This window comes from Furipterus horrens, unplaced genomic scaffold (genome assembly GCF_987537825.1).
Source record: "Furipterus horrens unplaced genomic scaffold, mFurHor1.1.pri manual_scaffold_4, whole genome shotgun sequence".
Classification (NCBI taxonomy): domain Eukaryota; kingdom Metazoa; phylum Chordata; class Mammalia; order Chiroptera; family Furipteridae; genus Furipterus; species Furipterus horrens.
In genome coordinates this window covers 86,613,077-86,638,656 of record NW_028327174.1, presented here as the reverse complement: position 1 = coordinate 86,638,656, position 25,580 = coordinate 86,613,077, and the positions used below count along the sequence as shown (strand labels likewise).

General features: G+C 38.5%; 1 protein-coding gene across 4 annotated transcripts in view; it reads right to left on the bottom strand.

Annotated features, from left to right (window-relative positions):
• Nucleotides 1–2,490: 2,490 nt before the first annotated feature.
• PARP4 (poly(ADP-ribose) polymerase family member 4) overlaps nucleotides 2,491–25,580 on the bottom strand; it is a 136,894-nt gene continuing 113,804 nt past the window's right edge. For 2 of the 4 annotated variants that reach the window (XM_090273717.1, XM_090273713.1), the window contains 4 exons: nucleotides 17,558–18,646; nucleotides 16,339–16,438; nucleotides 5,907–6,039; nucleotides 2,491–2,872 (listed from right to left, as the gene is read on the bottom strand). In XM_090273717.1, the coding sequence (XP_090129843.1) occupies nucleotides 2,677–2,872; nucleotides 5,907–6,039; nucleotides 16,339–16,438; nucleotides 17,558–18,646 (1,518 nt within the window). In that variant the 3' untranslated portion in view covers nucleotides 2,491–2,676. Of the gene's footprint in view, nucleotides 2,873–5,906; nucleotides 6,040–15,908; nucleotides 16,052–16,338; nucleotides 16,439–17,557; nucleotides 18,647–25,580 lie in introns of those variants that run through there. The other 2 variants (XM_090273714.1, XM_090273716.1) reach the window with 2 other exon arrangements.

Here is a 25,580-nt window from a genome sequence, read left to right as displayed (position 1 = left end):
CACAATATTTCATGAAAATGATTCAGGCAACAAAACTATTCGGTGAAAGCTGGATGAAGAACTGGATGCCAAAGTATCTCTCCATAGATTCAGGGGAAACACTATCTCTGTGGAAACCCATTGATTAATGTGAACATTATTAAAAGTAGAACAACCACCAAACTATGGCTTTTGTGGACAAAAATGTTGATCCTTAATTTAGTCAGGCATTTAGACCTAATTTCCAGTCTACAAGAAACATGGGGAAAGAAAGGAAGCAAATGGACAAGTCCAGAATGCGGGACATACTATAGGACATACAACTGACCCTGTTTCTTCCAACAAGTCAACAGCAGAAAAGGAAAGAGAAGAATGTTCTAAATTTATATAAACTTGGCAAAATATTTTAAATCTAGAAATAAATTTATATATATTCATTGTAAAAAATTTTCAATTAACCCAAAATATATAAAAAATAAAGTTTCTACTCAAAGGTACCACTTTGGTATATAACATGACAGGTTTTTATGTAGTAAATATATAAATACCCATTTATATAATTTTTAATTGAGTTTTATTGTATATCTTTGTGTGTGTCCATATTTCTGTAAGATGAATTTCTGGAAGTAGAATTGCTTTCGGTGAAATTTATAGATCAAAGGAGGGTACTGATTTAAATTTTGATAAATACCGGTATGGCAAAATTTTGTTTTAGTAGACTGTTTCCAGTAACAATTTAAGGAACTATCTGTTTACCCACATAGTCTCTGTTACTGGGTATTATCAATCTTTTAAATCTCTTAATCTAATAAACCATGAAAACACTGTTTATCTTTGGTGATTATATCAAGCAGAAAAGGCCAAGGCCAAGACCTGACTGATTGTGAGGCCAAAGAGATAAAATAAGCCACTGTAGATTTAGATGATTTATTACTTATATGAGCCCTGGCTGGTTTGGCTCAGTGGATTGAGCATCGGCCTGCGAGCTAAGTGTCGCTGGTTCGATCTTCCAGTCAGGGCACATCAGAGAAGGAAAACTCTGACTCCAAAAAACCTCCGCTGCCTTGCGGCATACCTCTTCAGGGGAAAGGCTAAGGGAGTAAACCCCGACAGAAAATCCGGAGCCGGAGTCCCTAAGGCGGTTTGACGTTGTAGTCAACACCGGCAACTCCTGCGGCGCACCTGAAGCCAAGCTGTATTGACTCCGTCTTTCCCTTGGACCCTTCAGCTGCGAAGAGAGGGGGGGTCTGCTGCATGGGCAACAGCAGACCCTCCATATCACCCTGCCCAGGCTCTGTAGCTTCAGCTTCACTGGAGAGGACACTCCAGCGTCATCGCAAGATGTCGATTCAACACGGGAGGAGACAGATACGATGTCACTCCCGAGTCGGACTGCACAGCCATTCTCAGCGGTGCAGATAGACTCTTGAGAAGCTACACCATCGTCTCTGGAGACGGACGGCTGCCGACGACGACGTTCTAGACCCTCCCCCCGCCCCCCGTGATAGGTGAAAATCCATGAAGTAGGAACCTTATATTTATTTTAGTATTTATATATATTTTAAGGCTTTATAAACACTTCCCACACACTTATAAACCATTCCCAGTCCCTTATTAACCTTTCCCACTCCTTTATTAGCCTTTTCTACACTTATATAAACACTACTTGTTCTTCTTAAAAAAAAATTCTTTTTATTTGTTTATTTATTTGTAGAGAGAGTGGAAAGGAGAAATAGAGGGAGAGAAACATCACTGTGTGGTTGCCTCTCACTCGCACCCCCAACTGGGGACCTAATGTGCAACCTAGTCATGTGCCCTGACTGGGAATCGAACCAGCAACACGTGGCTCGCAGGCTGACGCTCAATCCACTGAGCCAAAGCAGCCAGGTACTTATGTTCTTAAACATACTCTACACTCTTAAACTTACGTAACTTTAACAACATACATATACAGTACTGCAAAATCCTGTGATATAGTGAAAAATCTGCAATAAATAATTAAATATAATATTTTTAAAAATCCTGTGATACAGTGAGGCTGTGATAAGTGAACTGCGATACAGAGAGGGACTACTGTACCTTTCACAAAAAATAACTGAAAATGGACCATAGACCTAATTGTAAAATGCCAGATTATAAAACTTGTAGGACATAGGTGAAAATTTAGATGACCTTGGGTTTGGTGTTAAGATTTGACACTGCAATAACAAAGCAAGAGCCATGAAAGCAATGCTTGGGATACACAGTTTCTCTAAGTAACAAGAAAGTATCAAGGGATCCGCAGACTAAGACACACACCAAGGAGTATGCATACTGGGGGTCAAGGTCTGGATACCCAGGACCCTGAAAATAGGAATGCAGACACCAGCCAAAGACCCCTGTTTCTTCCTGGCCTGCTCAGTCCAGCTGGACCAGTCTGTACCAGACTCCTGAAAGGGGAGAAGGCAAGGAGCTTCAAGGAATATCCAGATGTGTCTTTTATCACCTTAAAACATTTAAACACAAGAAATCTGTAATACTGTCATTTTTACTTTATTATTGCTTGTTCATTAAATAATTCTGCTTCCATTGATTTTGAAGTGACTTATTGCTACATTTGATAAAATTATAATTAAATTTCATCATAGGTATTTATTAATATTTGATTATTTTATAGTTAGAAGCATGAAAAAGGTTTAAAATACAGCTTCATCTATTTCAGCCTTGGCCAGAGTTAAGAACTCTGTGAAGAGGAGAGGTGGTATTCATGGGTTGGATTCCCAGCAGTTGTTTAGTGGCATAGTCCCAGTCTTTACCCAATTCAAGCCGTTGGCAGATAGATGGATATTGTCCTTCAGTTCTTCTTACCCATTCACTTGCTTTCTTTATTTTCTCAAAAGCCCAGGGAATATTCCTAGATTAAAAAAATAAAAACAAAAAATACAATGTTTCCATCAACTTCAGAATATAATTACATCCAAAATGTAATGTGGTACCCGAATCTAGCACATTAGCTCAGATAAAATGATTCTGTCAAAAATTAAGATATTTAATAAAAGCAGTGACCTTTGACATTTTATTAAAGTTCTACCAGTCTGACATACTTTTATTAAGTACATTTTTAAGTATATTATACCCATCACTTCCATTGTGCATCACAGACTTCCATGCTCCTCCAGGACAACTCAAGCATCTTCTAGCCTTTATACATCTGTTTATTGTTATTCTTTTCCATTCTCCATCTGAATCCTCCCCATTCTTCATGTACAAATTCAATCCTGTTTTACAAATTAGGCTTCCAATTCTCTCCTTTTTACTGTACCAGTAATTCTCAACTTGACTAGTTATTTGCAAACTACCTGAGAATCATCCATGAAACTGGCATATATTTAATTCTATCACATAAACTTACCAGTAAAATGTACATATCAAAAACTTAAAGTTTGTGTCTGTTAAATGCTGTCAAGTATTTCAGACTGTCAAATATTGAAGTCCATTCAAGACTTAGAAAAATTCTGAAATTTTTAATTAATATTAGTTAGCTGCTTCCTCTTTTGTCATCTGCTAGAACTTGTTAGCAAACAAGTGGTAACATACACTAAAGTTTTAAAGAAAATTCTATGGGGGAAACTAAAAATTTGAAAAATTCTTGCCCTGGATGGTGTGGCTTAGTGGATTGGGTGCTGGCCTCTGAACTAAAGGGTCGCTGGTTCGATTCCCAGTCAGGGCACATGCCTGGGTTGCGGGCCAGGTCCCCAGGTGGGGCCAAGTGAGAGGCAACCACACACTGATGTTCTTCTCCCTCTCTTCCTCTTTCCCTTACCCTCTCTCTAAAAAAATAAAATAAAATAACTGAAGTCTTTTTAAAAAGGAAAGAAAAGAAAAATTCTCATCATCATCTTGATATGTTTTCCTTGTAAACTGGGAGAGGGCCATCAGAATAGTGTGGTGGTTAAGCCCTGAGTTCAAATCCTTATTCTGCAGTCACACAGCATTACCTGTCTGATATTTGGTAGTTTTCATTCCACACCAGAAGTCTCAGTTTCCCCAATTTTGTTAACAATATGAGATCTCATGAGTTGTTTTGGGGATTAACAAAATGCATGTTTAACAGCCCCTGGCTCAGAGTAGGCAGTTAATAAATATTTGCTGAATATCATGATGATGTGAACATACCAAATAGCAACAGGCCAAAGTGGTTAAATGATATGTTTCTCAATAATTATTAGTCTGCTTATAGTTACTAGCAACTGAAAGCAACAAAACTGATTTTAAATATTCTCAGTAATTCAACTGGCCTTTCTTTAATACAGGTGGCCTTGAGACTTCTGAATGACCCTCCCACTAGTGTGAAAATTTTGTTACTACACCTCCATGCAACGTGCTATGCCATTCATATTAAGTACTTCATAAAGTAGGAAAAATAGAAAAGCTTTAAATAGGCAATAAACAGGAAGTAAAATTATTCAAAAGTTTTATTTATTAAAGTGCCAACAAACCATTTTGCTTTCACAGCAAAAGGAATATAGTAAGAGCCAAATTTTACTTTTTTAAATCTTGCTTCAATACTTTGATTTGCAACTCAAACCTAGGTTCAAAGTTATTGATACTTGTTCTAGAGGCTATCATATTGGAGAAGATCAAAACAGAAGTGCTTCTGGGAGAGAGTAAAAATAGGTCTACTAATTTATTTTAATTTCATCTGTAAATATGTATTTCTAAGGGATAAGAACTTTTCTTCAACATGACACTTAAAAATAGTTATAAATAATTCTTTAATATCACAAAATATCCAGGTAATGTTTGAGCTTCCCTAATTGTGTTTTTTTTAATACAATGGATTTTTTCAAATCAGGATCCAAACATTGCCTTTTTGTTTATAATGTCCATTAATTTATAAGTTCCACTTCTCCCCTCTTTTTTGTCTTGCCATTTATTTCCTGACATCTCAGACACTGCTATGTTCCTGTGTATAATTTAATATGTTCAATCTCTATACTGATAGTTGATCTTTATTATGTAAAACATGTACACAGCTTCTAAGTCAAAATCATAAAACAAGGTATATTAGGAGAAACCTAGTTTCTATCCTTGTTTCCTTCCCCTTCTCCTACAGATAATATTTTTATTAGTTTTACTAGTTTTCCCCTTATCTTGCCTTTAAAAAAAAAAAAGCAAATTACGTAACATGTGTATGTGTATACACAAGGGTGGCTATTTGCATAGGGTATGGATGGTGTTTTGATGGGTAAGAGGTATACATACATAGGTGCACTTAGGGCCTCTTGTGGTACCAGGGGTTAGCCAAGGCCTAACAGCCAGGGCCTGAGAACTGGTTCTCTCCACACTGCAACATTTGGCATAAAATTTAAAGTGATGCCAGAATTCTGAATTTGAACCTGGTCTTCTAGGTGGTTACGAAGTAGAATTTGTCAAGGAAAAACTTTAGAAAATATTTTAGTTTAACATAATTTTAAAATACATAGACTTATAGCATGTGAGTTTGCATTTGTGTTCTTGGCCCAGGCCCTGCAATTGTTGGGACCAGGCATAGTCCAACAGTCATACTATGGACTTCCTAAAAACACAAAGAATTCAAATACTACAGTGAAAAAGAGGTCTAAGCCAGGAGCCAAAGATCTAGGCTTCATTGAAAGCTACCCAAAAACTCTGAGTTTCTAGTTTTCTATGCAACCAAAGAGGCGAAAATTCTGTGTCCGCCCTGCCAACAGAAGAGTGCAAATATAACAAACCCTGTGAACAAATTCTTTTTGTATTTACAATTTCATGTGGCTTCTTATAAGGTTTAAGAAATGGCTGAAAATATAAGTCAGTTGCATAGTACTATAGTTAAATGGAAAAAATATAGTTAAATATCAAATAGCATTTAAATACACACACACACACACACACACACACACACTTAAATGTAAAAAATGGCAAAAAACCTGAAAATGGAGGCATCGTCCAATTTCATCAGGGATTTGAAGACTATTCCCGCTTGTTCCAACCTGGTACAAAGAAACTGCAGTACCAGAAATGTGGCAATCAGGTCCAGAAGACATTCTCTTCCTTTTATACCTAAAAGTGGAAAACTCTTTTATGTCTGCTGGACATTCTGCACCTCAAACTATGCCTATTTATAAAAGTTCTGTGAAAGAATTTATGATACTATGAAACCAAACCACATTAGCAGATCACAAAACTCTCTATTACTTTCCAAGGTCCTTATATGCCTGTCATATTATCTTGAAGGTTGTCAGGGAACTGAATTAGATCCAGAGCTCTCCTTTGCCGTCTTTAATAACCAGAGAAGTATGAGCTATGCAGAGACAAATTCAGTTTCTAGGCTCTGACTACAAATAGCTCAGAAGAGAAAACTTAAATCCACAGTAAATAATCAATATGGCTGATTAGAACAGTGTATCAAATTATTTCAAGCTCTGGGCTCTATACTTTGATCTTTCTAAATAAGGTCAGATATGCACCCCCAGCCAAACCAAGTATTTCTTCCTTGTTTCTGGCTTACCTCTTTCTATAAAAGCTTGCAGCCCTTCCCCCTTACTTTGTAGTTCTCTGGACTTGAGAGGGGTTGCTGCCCTTTTCATGAAGTATAAAAAAGAAGTTTTTAGGTCAATTAAATTGTTCTTTTGATTATTTTAATAGTGCCTACAAGTAACCAGTATTATTTATCCAAATCAAGATATTTTATTATATTATGAAATACCAAAATTTCAAATGAAAGTTAACATGTATTGGACCTGTTACAGAGAAGGGTCTACAAAGTCCCCACAGTGCATGGTTTTTGGAATGGGGAAAGGAAATACATCTTTTAAGGTACTTTGCATATCTATGGTTGGTAGCTAGTTTCTCAGTTATGCAGATAGTTGTGGCCACTGCCTGGTGCCAGGGAGGTGGGAGGAGCTCACGGGCCTGTGCGAGATTTTGGTGAGTGGTCATGACTAGTCAATGTACCCACTGTGTCACAGGCTGTACTTAGGATTTAAACGAAAGGTGGCAGCCATTTGGGGAACTGGGCCATGTGGTTTGAAAGACTGCTGAGGGATTCCACCAGCCCTCCATGAGGTCAGGTGTGTAAGGAGGTGCCACACAGTTCTGGATGAAGAGCATGGAGAACACTGAGACACAAGTGGGACCTCCCCAACCAGGCATGGATGGATGGGAGCTACTGGGAATGCTGATGCAGAGGACACTCTCTTAGGACTTGTGCCTTTCCTGGACTTTATTGTAATCCAGTGTAACATGGCACATGCTTTTCTGGACTATTATGCGGAGGCTGATGACATTGACCCCAGATCCTGAAGGAGAGAGATGACAGATAAGGAATGGGAACTATTGGGTTTGGGGTTGGCTTACAGCCTTTTAGGGAGCAGGGGAAGTGCTGGGTCTCGTGGGAGAACAGGACTCTGAGCAGGAGTGCTCCCAGCATCCCTCCTCCACCGGTTGGAATATTGTAAATAAAGACCTGTTTTTCTCAACACTAATTTTTGGGTCATACATCAAGGCACCATGTGAATGAGCCCTGTTTTGTTCAGTAACAGACCCAGAAATTAAACATTTTTATTAAAAAAAATGCAAGTCATGTATTTGAAATCAATTTATAGAATGAATTAGATTCCAAATATTGTTATTTTTCCCATTCTCACATTTTATAAAACTAGGCTTTCCACAGCTACCTTGAGGGGTTTCAGAACAAGCCACCCAGAATGTGCCACTTAGGCATGTGGATAATTTCGAACAGAAGGTAATCAAGACCCAGCAGACTCAGGAAAAGCTTTTAACCTCCCCCTTAACTGCCTAAAAGAAATCAGAAAGGAGCTGGTACCAAGAAGCGAGCTACTACCAGACGTAATGTTTTCATCCAAGTGACTTATCTGCATGCATGTCAGGGCAAACATCTGTTACTAGACATTGCTTCCTCACACCTCCAGCTGAACTGCCTCCCTCACTTTGAAGCCCCAGACCTCTATCCCTTTTCTTCACTCAGTGGCCTGGCTGCCTTTTGTCTCATATTTTTGTGGAGCTTCCATTTGTACAGGTACATATGTGTGTACATAATTAAAATTGTTCATTTTTCTCATTATAATCTATTACTAAGGCGGGGGTGGTCTCATTAGAGCACAGTGAGTCATCTGATAATTTCCCAGGTAAATTATCTTATTTCCATCTAAGATATTTGATATGTAGAAGCATTGTTTGCAGTACTACAACACAGCCACTGAATATTTTTTGATTATGAAATATTTTAAGCACACAGAAAAGTAAAGAGAACAATACAGGGTGGGCAAAAGTAGGTTTACAGTTGTTCATATGGAAAATAATACAATAATTAATAAGTAGTGATACAAGAACAAACTGTTTTGCATACTCACAACTGTAAACCTACTTTTGCCCACCCTTGTATAAATATTCCTATCACTGAACAGCAGGTCAACTTTTAACAGTTTCCCACAACTGCTTCATATGTCTCTCTCTCTTTTTTAAAATTTATTTCTATTACAGTTGTCCCACTCCTCCCACAGTCAATCCCCACCCCGTTGTCCATGTCCATGGGTCATTTATATTAGTTCCTTGACAAATGTCTCTTTTCTTTGATAGAAACAAGATATTGCAAAGTTGAAGCCCCACCCCCATCCTTCAACCCATCCCCTAGCTCTTCAAAGGTAAACACTATTCTGATTTGGGGCTGGACATTGCTTTTGAAAGTGATCTTCAACAGGCTCTTTAAACAGTAGTCAGTGTCTGCAACTTGCAATTCATTTTCCAAGGAAAATTTAAGAAACTGTGTTAAATTCCTTTTACTTCCCTTTTTAGGATTTCTGTCAGATAACTGGTAGTCTAGTTTTACTTTTTCTTTGCAGGTACTTGTTCAATATTCCCAACACCATTTACTGAAGAGACAGTAATGATATATCAGAGCCATAAAAAAAGTAAATTCAAAAGGGGAAGGAAAGAAAAAAACAAGGAAGGGGATAAAAGAAAAAGGAAGCTGGGTAGAGATATAAAAACAAGTCAGAGAAAAAAATCAAACATCTTGAGACTACATGCAGGAAAAAAGGCAGAAAAGCTCACCCGTGCAGAGAAATAACACAGATAATCTGGAGATATTCACAGCTGCACAGGGAAAATCCATGTGAAAGGTATACCATAAAGAAATTTCACCTCCCTAGTTTTCCTTGTATTTCTCTGCCATTTCTTCTCAGTCTGTTGTGGTTGCCTGTTCTGTCTGATCACTAACTAGTGGTGTGCCCAAGGACGGTGTAATGATCTCTTCTCTGTCCTAGATTACCTTTTTCTCTGGGTGGTCTCATATAAGCCCATGGTCCATGGCTTCAAATACTATTCTGACCTCTTCCCAAGCTCTTGCCTCATATCACAACCATGTATTCCTTTCCAATGTCTACTAGGCATCTGAAAATTTAAATGTCCCAAACTTAACTTTATTGGCATTTTTCCAGGCTCAGTCTCCAGTTGATGTTTTGCCCTTCCCACGCTCAACTGTACTTCTCCCTCAACTGCTCACATCCTATCAATCACCAAAGCTTGATGCTTCTAAAAAAAATTTATCTCAAATATTCCATGTATTCACTTAAGTTAAAAATAATTAAATATTGAGTAGCTACAACTGACAATAATATTTCTAGGGTATAAATAATATAAGAAACATTGAAGTATGAAATACCAATATACAATATTTTTTATTGTAGTAAAAACACAAAACATGTTACCATTTTAACCATTTTTAAGTGTACAATTCAGCACTATAAAATAAATTCACATTGTTGTGCTATCATCATCACCACCATCTATCTCTAGAACTGTTCCATCTTATAAAACTGAAATTCTGTGTCCATTAAACAATAACCCCCTATCCCCTACTCCCCACATCCAATGGCAGCCACCATTCTACTTTCTGTTTCTATGCATTTGACTATTCTTCGTACCTCATATAAGTGGAATCATACAGTTATCTGACCTTTTGTTACTGGCTTATTTCATTTAGCATAATGTATTTGAGGTTCATCCATGTTGTAACATGTGTCAGAATTTCCTTTTTAAGGCTGAATAATATTCTACTGTATGTATGTACCTTGTTATATATTGTTTATCTGTGTTGCAAATATTTTATCCCAGTTAGTGGCATGTCTTTTTCACATTTTAAATATTATTTATTTTTTAACAAAAAGGGCATTGCTGATGTTAATGCAGTCTACTTTATTAATGTTTTGCTTTATGGCTTGTGCTTTTTTTTTTTTTTTTGCATTAAGAAACTCCTCTCTGATTGATAAATCAAGTGTTCCCAAATGTTAATGTCTGGGAAATTTGGGTGAAGGATATATGGGAAGTCTTTGTATTATATTTGCTACTTTTTGTTAAGATTAAAATTATTTCAAAATAAAACATTTAAAAAATGTTTCCTATCTTAAAATCATAAAAATACATGCTCATATTTTTTTCAAAATGTTTTGTGGTTTGCCTTTCGCACTATGTCTTCAATCTATTTGGAAATGATTTTTCAGTATGGTGTGAGGTAAAGGGTTAAACTACCTTTTCACTATTATCTGGTGGTACTAGCACCAGACATCGTTTAAAAAGTACATCTGTGGTATAGAGCTTGATCATTTGAAATGGTCCTTATATGCCCCCTTTTCAGGTTTTAATGGAAAGGCTGAGACGTTTATCAAGTCTCTCTGTTTTGTTATAATTTAAAAACCAAATTGTCTCCCCAACACTTGGTAGTGGCTGAAATTTCTGCTCAGCTCTTGCTTTTTCCTGGACAGCCAGGATCTGAGGGAATTTATAGGCAGATTTCAGAGCACCTCGCCTTCCTAGAATTTTCCTCCTTAATTTCCAGCCACTCTGGCAGCTTTGAACTCTGACCATTATGTCATCATCCCACTGAGAGTTTCTGTTTCAGTTCTAACCCTGATGTGCCTCAGGAACTGAGAAGTGCCTTCAGGTGAAAAGCCGGATAAACATGACACATGCCTGGTTTGCTGCTTTCTTTCAAGGACTGTGTCACTGTGGGGAACTGCTCATTGTGGTTTTGGGAATTGTAGCCCAAGCAGTGAGCCAGTCTGCCCCCACCCCTGGAAGCCTCTAAGTCTCAACAGAAAACTGGAAGGCAGGGCAAACAGGACCGAAGGCTGCTCAGAGGGTTTCCATAGGAATTGGATTTAAAGAATGCTTATTATGCTTTGAAGCTTGCTCCGCTTTTCTTATCTCTTAGTTAACTATAAACAATCTCTGGCAAGGAATATATGAAACCTTGCACCTAATGCCAGTGTGGCATCAAGATGTTTAATACAGTGACCTCTCACTTATCGCGGGTATTAGTTCTAAACCCCCTGGCGATAGGTGAAAATCCATCAAGTAGGAGCCTTACATTTATTTTAGTATTTACTGTACAGTACCGCAAAATCCCACGATATAGTGAAAAATCTGCGATAAATAATTAAATATAATATTTTTTAAAACCTGCGATACAGTGAGGCCACGATAAGTGAACCGCAATATAAAGACGGACTACTGTATTATATTTAATTATTTATCGCAGACTTTTTGCTATATCGCGGGATTTTGCAGTACTGTACAATAAATACTAAAATAAATGTAAGGCTCCTACTTCGTGGATTTTCACCTATTGCGGGGCGGTCTAGAACGCAATACCTGCGATAAGTGAGGGATCAGTGTATTTTAAAAAATCCCGCGATACAGTGAGGCCGTGATAAATGAACTGCAATATAGAGTGTGACTACTGTAGACCCTAACACAGACTGGTCACTGTGCCCTCTATATTGATATCCATAATCTCTAACTGTCAACTGTAATCCAGTTGCCTAAAAGCTATTGATGATTTATGAATTTTGACCTTGTATCTCCCATGTATACTCTTTTCAATAAAAAGCATGAGGAACGGAAGTCTTGTGCTTTCTCCACTAGAGGGAACAGCCGCCTCCTTTTCCCCACAGACAAAATACAGTGTCTTGAATAAATTTGTTCCACCATGGTCGTGAAACCTCTGCTGGACAGAGCAGTTTCCAACCGAGCCAGGGCACTGGAGGCAGCTCAGCCTCATGTCACCCTCCAGTTCTGCCTGTTTTTAAAAAAATTTTTTATTTTATTTTTTCAAAGAATTTTTATTATTAAATTTTATTTTAAGCATATTTTATTGATTATGCTGTTACAGTTGTCCCAATTTTTTCCTTCTACCCAGTATCCCCCTTCCCTCCAGCAATCCCACTTCACTTAGTTCACGTCCATTGGTCATGCATGTAAGTTCTTTGGCTTCATCCTTTCCCATACTATTCTTAACATCCACCAGTCTATTTTGTTTCAACCAATTATGCTGCTTAATCCTTGAACCATTTCACCCTTTCTCTCCCTTCCCCCTTCTAGCTGATAACCCTCCATATGATCGCCATATTATTGATTCTGTTCCTGTCTGGTTCTCTGCTCAGTTTGTTTTTGTTTTTGTTTTTAGATTCTGTTGTTGATAGTGTTTGTTGTCATATTAATGTTCATAGTTTTGATCTTCTTTTTCATAAATAAGTCCCTTTAACATTTCATATAATAAGGGCTTGTACTTCTTTAGCTTTACCTTGTCTGGGAAGCACTTTGTCTGCCCTTCCATTCTAAATGATAGCTTTGCTGGATAGAGTAATCTTGGTTGTAGGTCCTTGATTTTCATCACATTGAATATTTCTTGTCAGTCCCTTCTTGACTGAAAGGTTTCCTTTGAGAAATCAGTTGGTACTCTTGTAGGAACCCCTTTGTAGGTAACTCTGTTTTTTTCTTGCTGCTTTTAAGATTCTCCCTTTATCTTGAATCTTTGGCATTTTAATTATGATGCGTCTTGGTGTGGTCCTCTTTGGGTCCATCTTGTTTGGGACTCTCTGTGCTTCCTGGACTTCTTTGTCTGTTTCCTTCACCAAATTTGGGAAGTTTTACTTCATTATTTTTTCAAATAAGTCTTCCATTTCTTCCTCTTCTCCTTCTGGCACCACTATGATTCAAATGTTGTTACGTTTAACGTTGTCCCAGAGGTCCCTAATCTTCTCCTTGTCTTTTTAATTCTTGTTTCTTCATTCTGTACTGGTTGACCATTTATTTCTTCCTTATGTTCCAAATTGTTGACTTGAACTCTGGCTTCCTTCCCTTCACCATTGGTTTCATGTGGATTTTTCTTTATTTCACTTAGCATAGCTTTCACGTCTTCCCTTCTGTGTTTGCTGTACTCAATCATGTCTGCCAAGTCTGTGAGCATCGCTATCACCAGTGTTTCGAATTCTCATCTGTTAGGTTGGCTATCTCCAAGTCCTTAGTTCTCCCAACTGGAATCTTGCTTGATCTGCTCCCTCTTTGGGGCCATACTTCTCTCTCTCCTCCACTTGACAGCCTCCTATGTTTGCCTCTGTGTCTTAGGTAGAGCTGTTGCACGTGTTACATTGTAAAGGGAGGAGCCTTAGGTATTTGTCAGTTCTGGGTGACCCATTTCACCACCTTGTGACACTGTCTGGATGAGTATTGCTTCTTTATATTTTTCTTTATTGGACTTTCATGTAGTTCAATTTTCTGGTAGTTCTGGTTGTTTTTGTTTTGAGGTAATATAATCTTTCTTATAGTTGTGGAAGGAGACAAACCATGTCTACCTACACCTCCATCTTGGCTGAACTGGCTACCTTCCTCTGTAGTTGAGCCTTGGTTGCTGTTGGCAGGTCAATGGGAGGGATTTACCCAGGCCAGTCAGCTGCAAGGACTGACTGTGACCACTGACCACCAAACTCTGCCCTCTGTGAAGGATCAGCTGTGCAGGGGCAGGGTGGTGGTGCTCTGACATGGTCTGGAGCTGTCCACTGCGTGAGCTGGCCCTGGAGTTTCCTGGGTGGTGCAGGACAAGGTCAGCCCCAGGGCACCCTGCCTGAGCTATAAAGCAATTTGAGGTGGCTGCTCCTTGTACTGGCTTGGAGATCCCCAGGTGAAGCCAATCTGTGAATCTAAGCTGACTGCTGGTAGTGCCAGGCCTGGAGTTCACTGAAGCCAGTTGTTGCTTATTTGATATGATTTAGGAAGTTGTGAAGCATGAGCAAAGACCAGCCATTTATGTGGAAAAGCAGCTTGGGTGGGCCCGTAAATTGGGTAGCACAGAGACTTTGGGGGTCTCCAAGATGGGTCAAACAGTGTTAGCCAGATTGATGGAGCTTCAGATATGGCACCAGTTTGCTGACTCTGTAGGGGTAGGATTTAGAAGAGAGATAATGGTCTCTGCTCGCTTTCATGCCAGACACTTCACTTTCTCCCTGTATACCATTGGTGCCTTTCAAGCTGCTACCCAGGTGCTAGAGCTCAGAGGGAGTGAGTCTGAATAGGTGAATCTGTGTGTGCATTCTTTAAGAGGGACTGCTTGGGGCTCTAGCAACCTCCTCCACCAACTCAATCTCTGCTGGTTTTTGCAGCCAGAGTTGTAGGGACTTATCTTCCTGGCACCAGAACCCTCAGCTGCGGGGTCTGGTGTGGGGCTGGGACTCCTTGATCTCCATATATCCCTCCCCAATTTTTATCCACCACACATGGGTAAGAGACCAGCATCTGCACCCCTCCTACCTATCTCGGTGGATGTAGTTTATTTAATTCTGTAGTTGTCATATTTCCATTCAACTTGATTTCTGATGGTTCTGGCTGATGACTGTTCTATATTTTAGTTGTAATTTTGATGTGGTTGTGTGAAGAGGCGAGTCACATCTGCCTATGCTGCCACCTTGACTGGATCCCTCTGCTTTTTTTAAATTTTTTTTATTGCATTCTAGGCCTTCAGTGAGAAGCTTTCAAATAGATATCCAGGGCTAGTAAATGTTATTGGCAGGAGTGTTAGTTAGATACACACTCTTCTATTAGTCCAGAAACCAGAACTCTCTCAACATGTAAATTTTCATTATTCCTTTTTAGTCTAGTGCAAGTCAAACAGGTGAAGAGTCTGCTGACCCTAGAATAGGTCTGGAATATGAAAACCCTGGCATTTTAGAGGTGAAGGCAGGGGAATTAGACACTGCTGTTCAATGAATACTGGCTAACAGTTATATATATATATATATATATATATGTGTGTGTGTGTGTGTGTGTGTATGTATATATATACATATATGTAAAATTTAAAAAATTTCTTAAACTAGAGCTAGCATTTCACCTTCAAATTATTAATATTTGCTGGTTTAAGGATGTCCAGAATCTGCTCATCCATCCAATTCATTGTCATAAAAAGAAACAGGCCGGACTTTGGCAGAGACTGACTGACTGCTCATCAAACCTGTCTTCTCCAGGACACAAAGCCTTGTATCTGGGTAGGGCTCTGTAACTAGTTCCTGCTGCATTTTCTCTCTCTCCCTTGTGTGATTCTGGTAAATGATGCCAGAGTCATCTCTTCTCTTTCACCAGAGTCATTTTCAAGACACATGTTGATTATGATAGAGCCACAATATGGAAAGAGCCTCGGTCTCTTACTACATGGAGTGGAACTTCCCTGCTGACTGATATTTCACTGTGACATGGGAAAAAAAGTAATCCTTGTGTCAAGTGACTTAAGGTTTGGATTTTTTAAAGTAATAGTTATTGCTTCTTATGCTAATAAATTTTCACAGGTAATACCCTTATTAGTGGTTAAGATATGACTAGAAAGTAGTTCCCTATTTCCTTTGATGATTAACAAATATAATTTCATTCATATGTAATTTATGAGGTGGACCCCCCCCCCCCAAAATGGAATTATCTCTGGAGAATGGGCCTACTTCCCCAACTAGGTGAGTACTCTAGAAACCCATCTGTACCAGTGTACCAGCTGGCAATGTGAGATGCTACAACCAGCTTCAGTGAATTTTTTTTGAAGACTCAACCTGTTTGCCCATTTCATGATGGGTGATTTACAAGCGTACCTGCCCACACCGTACTGAGTGTTCAGCAGTTTTTGACCAAAAACGGTATGACCTCCATGCTCCACCTTCCTTATTCACCCAATCTCACTCTGAGAAACTTTTTTTTGTTTCCGAGATGAAAAAAAGTCCTCAAAGGGAAATGTTTTCTGTGTAGAAGAGGTGAAACAAAAAACAGCAGAAGCACTTAAAAGGCATCAAAATCAAAAAGTTCAAAAAATGTTTTGAGCAGTGGAAAAAAAAACCTCAATAGGTGTACAGTATTGCATCAAATGGAGAGTACTCTGAAGGTGAATGAAGTTTAAACATATAAGAATAAATAAATAATTTTTTATAAATTCTGTGTATTTGGGTCCCCTCGTATATTACATTAGTATACTAGCTTACAAAAATTGTAACAATTAGAGCATGTCATTTAATAGAAAAAGTGACTTACCTAGAGATCGAATGCCTTTTTGTTCAAGAAAATTGTTTAAAATAGTTGTATTAAGGTTTAATATAATTCCCAGTGCTGGTGTAAGTTTCCAGAAGCCATCCTATGAAGTTCAGAAAACAAATTTAAGGAACGTTCTTGAAATTTCATCACATAAGAAGTTATGGGATGAATATGTTTCCAATTATTTCAAGTCAGTTAAGATATGTCTAAAATTTTTATTACTATAAAATCGAAGTTCTTTATATACTAGTATCACAGTATTGGTAATCTCATAGATAATATAAACATTAAGTATCTGGTGGAATTTAGAAAAAGTCTGAAAAATGGCTCGTGTAAATATTTTAAAAAATGGTATTATATATTTTTCTTCTGACAATGCTTTGTTTCTCAAAACAATGTTCCTCAAACTTTTAAATAAACATTACAAATGTGTCCTTATATCTGAAATTTGAAAACGACAATATTTTGCTAAATATAAAATTATGTAGAATATGTTCTTTAAAACTACTTCCTTGTACTCACTGTCCCCCATCCAACCAAGCTAAGAATCAGTGCTTTTCAGGATGACCTCTGTCATATGCTTATGAGAGCGAGGTAAGTTTCCATCCACATGGGGATCCTAACCTTAAAGTAGACAGACTCTGGGTCCCAGAGGAACTCATACAGAGAGAAGAAGGGAGGGTGATGTTCTGTGACATCATGTTAAAGGATCTATGTGCAGCCCTGGCTGGTGTGGCTCAGTGGATTGAGTGCCGACCTCTGAACCAAAGGGTAGCCTGTTTGATTCCCAGTCAGAGCACATGCCTGGGTTGCTGGCCAGGTCCCCAGCTGGGGCAGGCAAGAGGCAGCCACACATTGATGTTTCTCTCCCTCTCTTTCTCTCTCCCTTCCCCTCTCTCTAAAAATAAATAAAATCTTTAAAAAAATTAAACCAAAATAGTTTTCTACAATTAGGTCCCAAATGACCTTTAAAAAAAGATTGAAAAAATAAAATAAGCCTCAAATCACTAAGCAGCAGGACTGGGACTCAAACTCAGTCTTATACTAAATAAGTTGCTTTTGCTAACAAACTACTTTACATTCAAACAAATAATTTCAGTAAGCCCCTTAACTCACTGTGGACTGGTCATACATAGTTCAATGACCACCTACTTTGAGTAGTATTGTTCTCAACTATGAAGCAAATTAACTACAGATATAGGAGAAATAAGGCTAATACCTCAGTTTGCAGACTGAAGAGTTCACGCGCAGGCACAAAATCCCTCCAGCTTTCTTTGTGGCCTATGTCATCCTCATCGTTTAGTACCAGAAAGCTTGCAGGAAAGTCTCTTCTTGTTATATTAGATTTTTCTACCTTTTTAAAAAACCCACTTGCCAGAAATCCTGGTGTTTCATCACTTTCTGTTTCAAAAGGACTTAAGGCAGCCAAACATGTATTTGGGAGAGAATCTGATACTGCAGTTCTTAAAGAAATATTTGATGGAGAAGCCCCAAATGATGGAGAAGCACTAAATGATGGAGAAGCCCCAGGGAGAGCAAGGCCAATTTCATGTATTGGCTGCTTGTAACTGGTGCTCAAAGGAGCTGGGGAATTTGGAAAAGGAAGAGGAGAGGGACAAGAAAGAAGTTGAAAGCCAGATCCTCTGGTTGGACCAGGGGGAGGAAGTCTAAGAGGAGAGAACAAAAGATTCTGCTGTGGGGTAGAGTCCAACTCAAGGGAACTGTTAGTAGAAGGGCAGAACTGAGGTCCTTCATACCTTGTAGGTAGATGAGACTCTGTGGAGCTAAACAAAATACCTGAGAAAGCAGAACCAGTAAAAGTTCCAAAAGGTGGGTTCTGGGGAGACAGGCTGGGAGAAGCCTCCTCAAGGGAAATGCCAGTATAATGGCCTGTTTGAAGGCCTTGCTCATTCTTAGCCGAAACAAATGGTTTGGGACTAGCAAGAGAACCAGAAAGAGGGCTCTGAGGAAGTAAGTTGGAAGGACAGAGGGAAGCAGAACCAACAGGGGAAGCAGCTAGGAAACTGGTTGAACCAGGGGGAGCGAAAGAGTTGGAAATAGCCATTTTTTGTGAAATGACTTTTGTAAATACTGGTTTAATTCCTGCATGCTTAAATGACTTAAAATCCAATGGCCTTTCCACATCTCTACATTCAAAATTGAGTGTTAAAGGTTTTTCTGGTAGGTGGGAACTTAAGCTAAGCATTTCAGAACTTTTAAAAACTTCCAGCTTAGATGATTTAGTTTTTTTTTTAGTCAAACGTTTAAGTTGCAATTCTTCGTACCATTCAGAGGATGCTGAAAGAACCTGCCCAGAAGAAAAAATTATGTCAGGGAAAACAGAATAAAATAAACAATCAAGCAAATGTCCTTCCTAGTAGCTGAATTCCCAGAAATCAAGCAATTGCTTATCCCAGAGCTTTGAAAAGAGAAGCTATTAAAGATCATTAAAAAAAAGCCCTCATTTTATAGATAGGGAATCTGAGATGTGGAGAGCATATCAGCAATAAATACATTACAGATCTTAATCTCTCTTAGTTTTCAGAGTCACAGAATTTTAAACACCCCTCATTTTACACTGAGGACCACAAAAATGACTTGCCCAAGATTTTCCAATTAGCAGTATCATAGTGTGTAAATTAGTCCTAAAATAACTTGGTAATTTGAAATAGATTATTCTAGCTCCTTATACTGCTTTACAGCAATATTAAGAAAATGAGAAAACTGAAAAAAAAAAAAATTAAAAGCTTTAAAGTAACTAAATGAATGTATCTTTATACCAGAATATAAACAGAATATACAACAAAAGGAACTGAAGAGTTCTATTATTTCCATTGTTTGAATAAAATTTAAAGACTATTTATTAAAAAGTTGCATGTAAATAAGATGCAGTTTTATGTAAATGACAAGCCCTTGAGGTATTTTGGAATTACCTAGCCTTTAATTTTAGCAATGTAAGTGAGCTATTTAAAAAAAGGAGTAGTCTTTTCCCAACTTAGTCAAGTTTTAAGTATACACTTAAATAATTCATTTTGAAGAACATATGACAAGACACACATTTCAAAATAATAGTTAAAAATAGTGTTTATTTGGTAAGCTGACAAAGAACAATAGTGATGGACTAAATCTATTAAAGCATCTTGTGAAATTATAATAATTAGAACAGATCAACAGAACAGAGCACATGCTCCAGCAATTGGTCATAAGACATGTGGAAACCTAATAGATGATGAAGATGGTATTTCAAATCAATAGGAGGAAAAGGAGAATAATTCAACAGACAGTGTGGGAAAAAGTTGGCAGCCACCTGAAAAAAAGTAAGGTTGGTTCCAGGCCTGTTATCTTATACCAGGATAGATTCCAATTGGGTGAAAAACTAAATGTAAACATGAAATCATAAAACCATTTAAAGATATAAATAAAGGGAAATTTTAAAAAAGCATAATCCCTGAACAGGAAAGGTATTTCTAAGCATGACAAATAATGATACAAAACCAAACCCAGAAACCCAAAGATTTAAAAAAATCTGTATGACAAAAAGATGCTAAGTAACATCAAAACACAAATAGCAAGTCAAGTTGGTTTTATATACAATTCCCAGGTAAGTTACTTTCCAAAGCATAGCTATTATATCTGTGACAGTCTTCCTAATTTCCACGATGTTTACTCTGAAAGATACTCTTGTCTTATGAATCACATAAATTGATATACACAAATTAAAATAATCTTAATTAGCCCCGGTGTGACTCAGTGGATAGAGTGCCAACCTGTGAACCAAAGGGTCACTGGTTCAATTCCCAGTCAGGGCACATGCCTGGGTTGTGAGCCAGGTCCCTGGTTGGGTGCATGGGAGAGCCAGCCACACATTGATGTTTCTCCCTCTTTTTCTCCCTTCCTTCTCCTTGCTCTGAAAACAAATTAATAAAATCTTTAAAAAAAAATTTTAATTAGACATTAACCCAGGAACCTCGAAAGTCTAGAAATGTAAGGCTAAATGCTACATCCTGAGGGTATCTGTATTCTCACCACACCAGTTTATGCTTTGCATCTTTGGTGTCACATCTCTGAAGCAGTTCTTAAGATTATGTTTTTCTTCTGTGTTTTATATGAGGTTAATTAATTTTAAGTGTAGTTTCTGCTTTTTCAAAAGTGAATTTTAGGATTTGCATATAAATTGTTCGCCCCACTTAAAACCTCAATGCAAGGTCACATAAAACCAAAGCACATTTAAATAGCTACTCTGGCCCTGGCCAGGTAGCTCAGTTGGTTAGAGCTTCATCCTGGTGCACCAAGGTTGCAGGCTCAATCCCCTGTGAGGGCACATGCAAGAATAAGCCAATTAATGCATAAATAAATGGAATGACAAATGAGTATTTTAGCAAATCAATATTTTTCTTTCTCTGTATTGCTCCCTTCCTCTCTCTAAAATCAATCAATAAATAAAAACATTAAATAGCTACCCATTTTAATTTTTTAAAAATGTTTGAAAAGCTTCCTTAGTAATCTGAAAGGAATGATTTGTTTTGTGTGCTCTACAAGGCGTTATTTGATGATGGGGTTTTTTAAATGTCTATTTTTTACTTTACCCTATTCTTGAAAGTAGCTTGAGTTTCAAGTAAGGAAAAATGAAATCACAGATGTTTGAAATTGTTTTTGGCAAACTTAAACTAACATTAAAAGCAATACTAAAAAATATACAAAAGGCAAACTGGGAAACAAATTTTGCAACTCATATCACAAAGGGCTCCCACAGTGTCCAATATGTTGGGTGACACATCCAGTGTATTTGTTATCTCAGACACTATTTTTCATCTTTAGAGATTCAATTTGGGTCTTTTTTTATCTTCCATATCTCTAGTTAACATGCTCAATCTTTCCTCTGCCTTCTTGAACATACAGAATATATTTATAATTGCTGTCTTAATATCTTGTCTACTACCTCTATCATATCTTAATTTCTGGGTTTGTTTTTACTGATTGGTTTTTCTCCTCATTATGGGTCGGTCACTTTGTCACTTCTTTGCCTGCCTGGTAATTTTTAAATGGATGCTAGACATGTGAATTTACACTGTTGAAGTGCTGAAAATTAAAAAAAAAAAAAAAATCCCTTTAAAAGGTCTTAGGCCTGGTTCTGGTACATAGTTCAGTTATTTGGAAATAATGTGATCCTTTTGAGTCTTGTTTTAAGGTGAGATGAGAACAGTTTTAGTCTAGATATTTTAGTAAAGCACTTCAGCTATGGCGATAGCCTTCTGGATGCTCTGTATGGAGTTCTTTCCACATAGTCTGTGGGAATGTAAACTATTTCTAACCCTACGCTCCACAAGGATTGTTTCTGGGGTTCTCTCTCTGGCCTTGGTTTCTTCCTCACACATACACTGATCTGGACTCAGCAAGGACTAGAAGGGAACCCTCCGCAGGTCTCTGGAGCTCATTCTGTGCAGTTTTCTCCTCTCCAGTACTTTTCATCCTAAACTTAGCCATCTTGGCCTCGCTGACCCTAACTCCGTCCCCCTAACTCAGAAGCACTACAAGGCTGTGTTTGGGTACACCATCCTTGGCCTACTGGCTGAGGACTCTGCCCAGGCAGTGTGCTAACAATCTTAGACTCAACCTTGTGTGTGTTCATCTCTGAGGGGTCACTATTCTGCTCTGTCTGAAAAGCCACTGCTTCATATACAGTAGTCCCTCGCTATATCGTGTTTCACTTATCGTGGCCTCACTGTATCGTGGGATTTTTTAAAATATCATATTTAATTATTTATCACGGATTTTTCGCTAAATCGCGGGATTTTGCAGTACTGTATACATATGTTGTTAAAGTTACGTAGGTTTAAGAGTGTAGAATAAATGTAAGGTTCCTACTTTGCGGGGAGGCCTGGAATGTAATACCCAGGATAAGTGAGGGAATACTGTATTTTGTCCACTCAAATATATTTTGTCACATATATTTTTAGTTGTTTAAGGTGGGAGTACACATCCAGTTCATAAATGCATGCTGTTACTCCATCACAGTCAGTAGCAGAGCTTACCTCGTTATTTAAAATTAAAAATGCAGCCCTGGCTGGTGAGGGCCAGTGGATTGAGCACCTGTCTGTGAACCAAAATGTCACTGGTTCAATTCTTGCTCAGGGCACATGCCTGGATTGTAAGCTGCGTCCCCACTTGGGGAGTGCAGGAGGCAGCCAATTGATGTTTCTTCTCTCCTTTCTCCCTCCCTTCTCTCCTTTCTCCCTCCCTTCTCCTTTTTTAAAAAAAATAAATAAAATCTTAGAAAAATTTTTTTCATTTTTTAAAGTATATTTTATTATTTGTTACAGTAGTCCCAATTTTTTCCCTTTGTTCCCCTCTGCCCAGTACCCCCGTTCCCTCCAGCAATCCCACCCCCCTTAGTTCATGTCCATGGGTCATGCATATAAGTTCTTTGGCTTCACCCTTTTCTATATTATTCTTAACTTCCCCCTGTCTATTTTGTACCTACCAAGTATGCTTCTTAATCCTTGCACCATTTCCCCATTTCTCCCTCTTCCTCCTCCCAGCTGATAACTCTCCAAATAATCCCTATACTTATGATTCTGTTCCTGTTCTGGTTGTTTAATTCATTTGTTTTTGTTTTTATTTTTTAGAGTCAGTTGTTGATAGTTGTGAGATTGTGGTCATTTTAATGTACATAATTTTGATCTTTTTCTTAAGTAAGTACCTTTGACATTTTATATAATAATGGCTTGGTAATTATGAACTCTATTAGCTTTACCTTGTCTGGGAAGCACTTTATCTGCCCTTCCATTCTAAATGATAGCTTTGCTAGATACAGTAATCTTGGTTTTAAGTCTTTGCTTTTCATCACATTGACTACTTCTTGCCAGTCCCTTCTTGCCTGCAAAGTTCCTTTTGAGAAATCAGCTGACAGTCTTATAGGCACCCCTTTGTAGGAAACTCTCCTTTTCTCTTGCTGCTTTTAAGATTCTCTCTTTATCTTGAACTTTTGACATTTTAATAATGATGTGTCTTGCTGTGGTCCTTTTTGGGGCTAGCTTGTTAGAGACTCTCTGTGCTTCCTGAACTTGTATGTCTATTTCCTTCACCAAATTTGGAGAGTTTTCCTTCGTTATTTTCTCACATAAGTTTTCAACTTCTTGCTCTTCCTCTTCTCCATCTGGCACCCCTATGGTTCAGATGTTGGCATGTTTTTGGTTGTCTCAGAGGTTCCTAAGCCTTTCCTCATTTTTTTCAATTCCTGTTTCCTCATTTTGTACTGGTTGACTGTTTTTTCTTCCTTATGTTCCAAATCATTGATTTGAACCCGTGTCCTTCCTTTCGTCATTGGTTTTGTGTGAATTTTTCTTAATTTCATTTAGCATAGCCTTTACTTCTTCCCTATGCATCTGCCATACGTAAGTGTATCTATCAAGTCTGTGAGCATCTTTATCACCACTGTTTTGAACTTTGCATCTTTTAGGTTGGCTATTTCCTCGTTTCTTAGGTTGGCTATCTCCTCGTCGCTTAGTTTTCCCACTGGGACCTTGATCCATTCCCTCTTTTAGGCCATACTTCTCTGTCTCCTCATCTTGACAGGCTCCTGTGTTTGTTTGCCTCTGTGTCTTAGGTAGAGCTGTCACACTTGTTACATAGTAAGGGGTGGAGCCTTAGGTATTCATCAGTACAGAGCAACCTGTTTCATCACATTGTGGCACTGTGTGTAGGGGAGGGGTCTGAGAGGGAACAATGCCACTTGCTCAGCACTCGCCCCTTTCCCAGGCACTTTTCCCACTTCCATATGGGACCGGCACTTCTCTAGCTGTTGTCCTGGCCATTGTTCCCAGAGTGGGTGAGTCTGTGGACTTTCTAGGACTGAGAGGACCCTTTAAACAAGCGAACTCTGCTGAGAGACCGGTAGTTTCTGCCTCCACCCCAACCACCACTGATGTGCATGCACAGCTAGAAGCAATAAGGTTTTATTTTCCCCAGCGCTGGAACCATGTGTGGTCTGGTCTGGTGCTGGGAGTACTCCCCGGGTATCCTCAATATTTTAAAACGTTTGTGTGTGCTTTCCGCTGGCCTGCCACTGCCACCACTAGTGCTGCCAATGCCATACTGCATCCTCTCTGCCCCGGCCCCACCCCTCCTACCTGTCTGGATGAGTATTTCTTCTTTGTATCTTTGTTTGTTGACTTCCATATAGCTCGGTTTTCTGGAACTTCTGGCTGTCTCTAGTTTTGAGGTTGTTGTATTCCTTTTTAGTTGTGGAGGGAGATGCAGCCTCCATTTTGGCCAGAAGTCCAGAAAAAAATTTTAAATGCATATATCCTCTGGCCTTTGAAGTCTGCTTTTAGAAATATCTCCTATAGCCCCAGCTGGTATGGCTCAGTGGATTGAGTGCCAGCCTGCAAACCAAAGGGTCTCCAGTTTGATTCCCAGTCAGGGAACATGCCTGCGTTGCAGGCCAGGTGCCTAGTTGGGGGTGTATGATAGGAAATCAGTCAATGTAGCTCTCACACATTGATGTTTCTCTCCCTCTCGTCCTCCATTTCCCTCTCTCTAAAAATAAGTAATAAAAATAAAATGTCATCATATGGATGAAAGGTTAAAGAAATATCTCCTACAAATACACTAAAACACATGAGAAGTAATGCATGTACACGGTTATCCCTGTGGCACTGTTTGTTATAGACAGAAAACAAAGTTAATGTCCATGGACAAAGGACTCAGGTAGCACATCTATATGATATAATGTTTTTCAGCCATAAAAATAAGGTACCTTCTCTTCAATATATCTCCAATGATTGATTAAAAACAATGTATAGATCAGTGTGCACAGTATATATACTGTATAGAGTATAAACAGGTGGGAAAATTCACATTTAGCTCATATATGCATGTGCTGTCCTGGAAAGATTTCACAATGATCCAGTAACCATGGGTGCTCTGGAGAGGGGACTGGGTGAATGAGGACGTTGGGAAGCATTTCCTTTCTTCCCTTCTGGGACTGTTTGGATTTTGAACCATGTGACTATATAAGAAACAATTTTACTGAATTAACAAAAATAAGGTCATACTTCCCAGCATGATTCTTCAATTTACCAAAATTACTCACTTTCCTCCTCTCCTCCAAGTTTCCAGTCCTTAGCCACCATCATCTACAAGGGACAGGCAGGCCCTCAAAAGAGAAAATGCTGGAATACAGGGCTAGAAGGTTCTAATTTCATTCATAACCCTCGATCTGTTGCTAACAAGAATTAAAC